The 2597-nt window shown below is 46.0% G+C and overlaps 1 protein-coding gene across 1 annotated transcript; it reads right to left on the minus strand.

Moving 5' to 3' along the window:
• Positions 1-1429: 1429 nt before the first annotated feature.
• Positions 1430-2035, minus strand: LOC124280490 (keratin-associated protein 5-1-like). The gene has a single exon (XM_046716428.1). The coding sequence runs from the start codon at positions 2033-2035 to the stop codon at positions 1430-1432; it is 606 nt and encodes a 201-aa protein (XP_046572384.1).
• Positions 2036-2597: the final 562 nt, after the last annotated feature.

Genomic DNA, 2597 nt, shown 5'->3' on the forward strand with positions numbered 1-2597 from the left:
TATCAGTGAGCCACTGGGTCCACGGTTCCATCAGAATGTGTTCCAGTGCTGCCGGCATGATACACTCACCTGTGTAGAACACCTGGTATCATGTCTTTTGTATAGTGATCCATGAACACTGCTCAGAATACAGTCGGAATCAAACTATGGACTCTGCTAAAGAAAGGGTTTTATTTCTTGTATTTAATTATGAAGAAAGAAGGAATAGAGTAAAAGTGCTGACAAAGATATTCTGTTTACGACTGCATATTAGCCACAGGCCGAGTGTATTCATAAAAAACAGAGGAACAACTCCCATAAGTAATTGTTTAATGATTGCCATGGAAACCAACTGATGGATGATATTTGAACACCTGTGAAAGTCTCCATGTGGAGTTTCAGTTTCCATTCTCTCAATGTTTCATAGACAAAAATGAAAACATACCAATACCTTAGTATGCAGGTGCAACATGGATCAATGGTAATGACAAAAATACCTTCTTCAATATGGTTGCCAAGTAAACAAAAAAACTTTCCATAGAGACAATTGAACATGAGATGAGATGTTGGAAGCGAGCCACGATGCTGTGTTTATTGCACTTTGATTCTTAAAGAAGGTCTTATCACTATTACTTTAACCGTCATATTGCTTAATTTAAACAGGAAACAAATATTTGTTCATTTATCTGATCTCTTAAAAAGACGTTAGGCACTTTATGAGTTTGGAACAGCTGCAAAACCCATCAGCACAATCCATCAAGCATTTTCTGGTGTGGACACAGTGACGGGTTGCCACAACACCCACACCATATCTCCTGCACATTGCCCACAGCGTGTGGACACAGTGACGGGTTGCCACAACACCCACACCATATCTCCTGCTCATTGCCCACAGCGTGTGGACACAGTGATGGGTTGCCACAACACCCACACCATATCTCCTGCTCATTGCCCACAGCGTGTGGACACAGTGACGGGTTGCCACAACACCCACAACATATCTCCTGCACATTGCCCACAGCGTGTGGACACAGTGACGGGTTGCCACAACACCCACAACATATCTCCTGCACATTGCCCACAGTGTGTGGACACAGTGACGGGTTGCCACAACACCCACAACATATCTCCTGCTCATTGCCCATAGCGTGTGGACACAGTGACGGGTTGCCACAACACCCACAACATATCTCCTGCACATTGCCCACAGCGTGTGGACACAGTGACGGGTTGCCACAACACCCACAACATATCTCCTGCACATTGCCCACAGCGTGTGGACACAGTGACGGGTTGCCACAACACCCACAACATATCTCCTGCTCATTGCCCACAGCGTGTGGACAGAGTGACAGGGTTGCCACAACACCCACAACATATCTCCTGCTCATTGCCCACAGCGTGTGGACACAGTGACGGGTTGCCACAACACCCACAACATATCTCCTGCTCATTGCCCACAGCGTGTGGACACAGTGACAGGGTTGCCACAACACCCACACCATATCTCCTGCTCATTGCCTACAGCGTGTGGACACAGTGACGGGTTGCCACAACACCCACAACATATCTCCTGCTCATTGCCCACAGCGTGTGGACACAGTGACGGGTTGCCACAACACCCACAACATATCTCCTGCACATTGCCCACAGCGTGTGGACACAGTGACGGGTTGCCACAACACCCACAACATATCTCCTGCTCATTGCCCACAGCGTGTGGACACAGTGACGGGTTGCCACAACACCCACACCATATCTCCTGCTCATTGCCCATAGCGTGTGGACACAGTGACGGGTTGCCACAACACCCACAACATATCTCCTGCACATTGCCCACAGCATGTGGACACAGTGACGGGTTGCCACAACATATCTCCTGCACATTGCCCACAGCGTGTGGACACAGTGATGGGTTGCCACAACACCCACAACATATCTCCTGCTCATTGCCCACTGCGTGTGGACACAGTGACGGGTTGCCACAACATCCACACCATATCTCCTGCTCATTGCCCACAGCGTGACATGACCTAGAGTTAAATACGTCTACCATCCATACAAACTTTAAGTCTCTGAGTTTGTTTAGATATAAATGAATCCTCAATTTTGATGCATGAAACAAGCCTGAGCTGCTTCACAACATCTGCAACCAATGTCAGGCCAACCATCACGTTGCTCTTTGAGGGGGGCAACAAGCGACCTGTTTATGCACAACAGACATCGACACGTTGCAACCATTTAGACCAGAGAACCGAAACACCACAATCTGTATTGTTGTGACAACAACTGTCAGTCACATTGTACAGGTAAAGTGACTGAGTGAGTGAGTAAGCTGGGTTTAGTGCTACTTTGAACAGTTACATATCTATCACTGTTTAGCTAGATTCAGCAACCAATATTTGTGGTAACATTTCACATCTCTGAATAAAAATAAAAATTCAAGCTTTGTTGCTGATTGGTGTTCCAAATGTGAAAAGATTTTGAGAACATGGGAAATGTTTCACAAATCAAAATATCTGATATATGTTGAAAAACACTTAGCAATAAAATAGGGAAATTAAACTCACACATTAGAGGCTGCTTCTTATCAGATTGTTATTGTGGAGTACCACTAC

The sequence above is a fragment of the Haliotis rubra genome, unplaced genomic scaffold (assembly GCF_003918875.1).
Source record: "Haliotis rubra isolate DU_JTF1 unplaced genomic scaffold, ASM391887v1 Scf269, whole genome shotgun sequence".
In the NCBI taxonomy this organism is placed as follows: Eukaryota; Metazoa; Mollusca; class Gastropoda; order Lepetellida; family Haliotidae; genus Haliotis; species Haliotis rubra.

Excerpts from the sequence above, each read along its gene's own strand:
- LOC124280490 (XM_046716428.1), bottom strand. The coding sequence starts at position 2,035 with ATGGTAGACGTATTTAACTCTAGGTCATGTCACGCTGTGGGCAATGAG.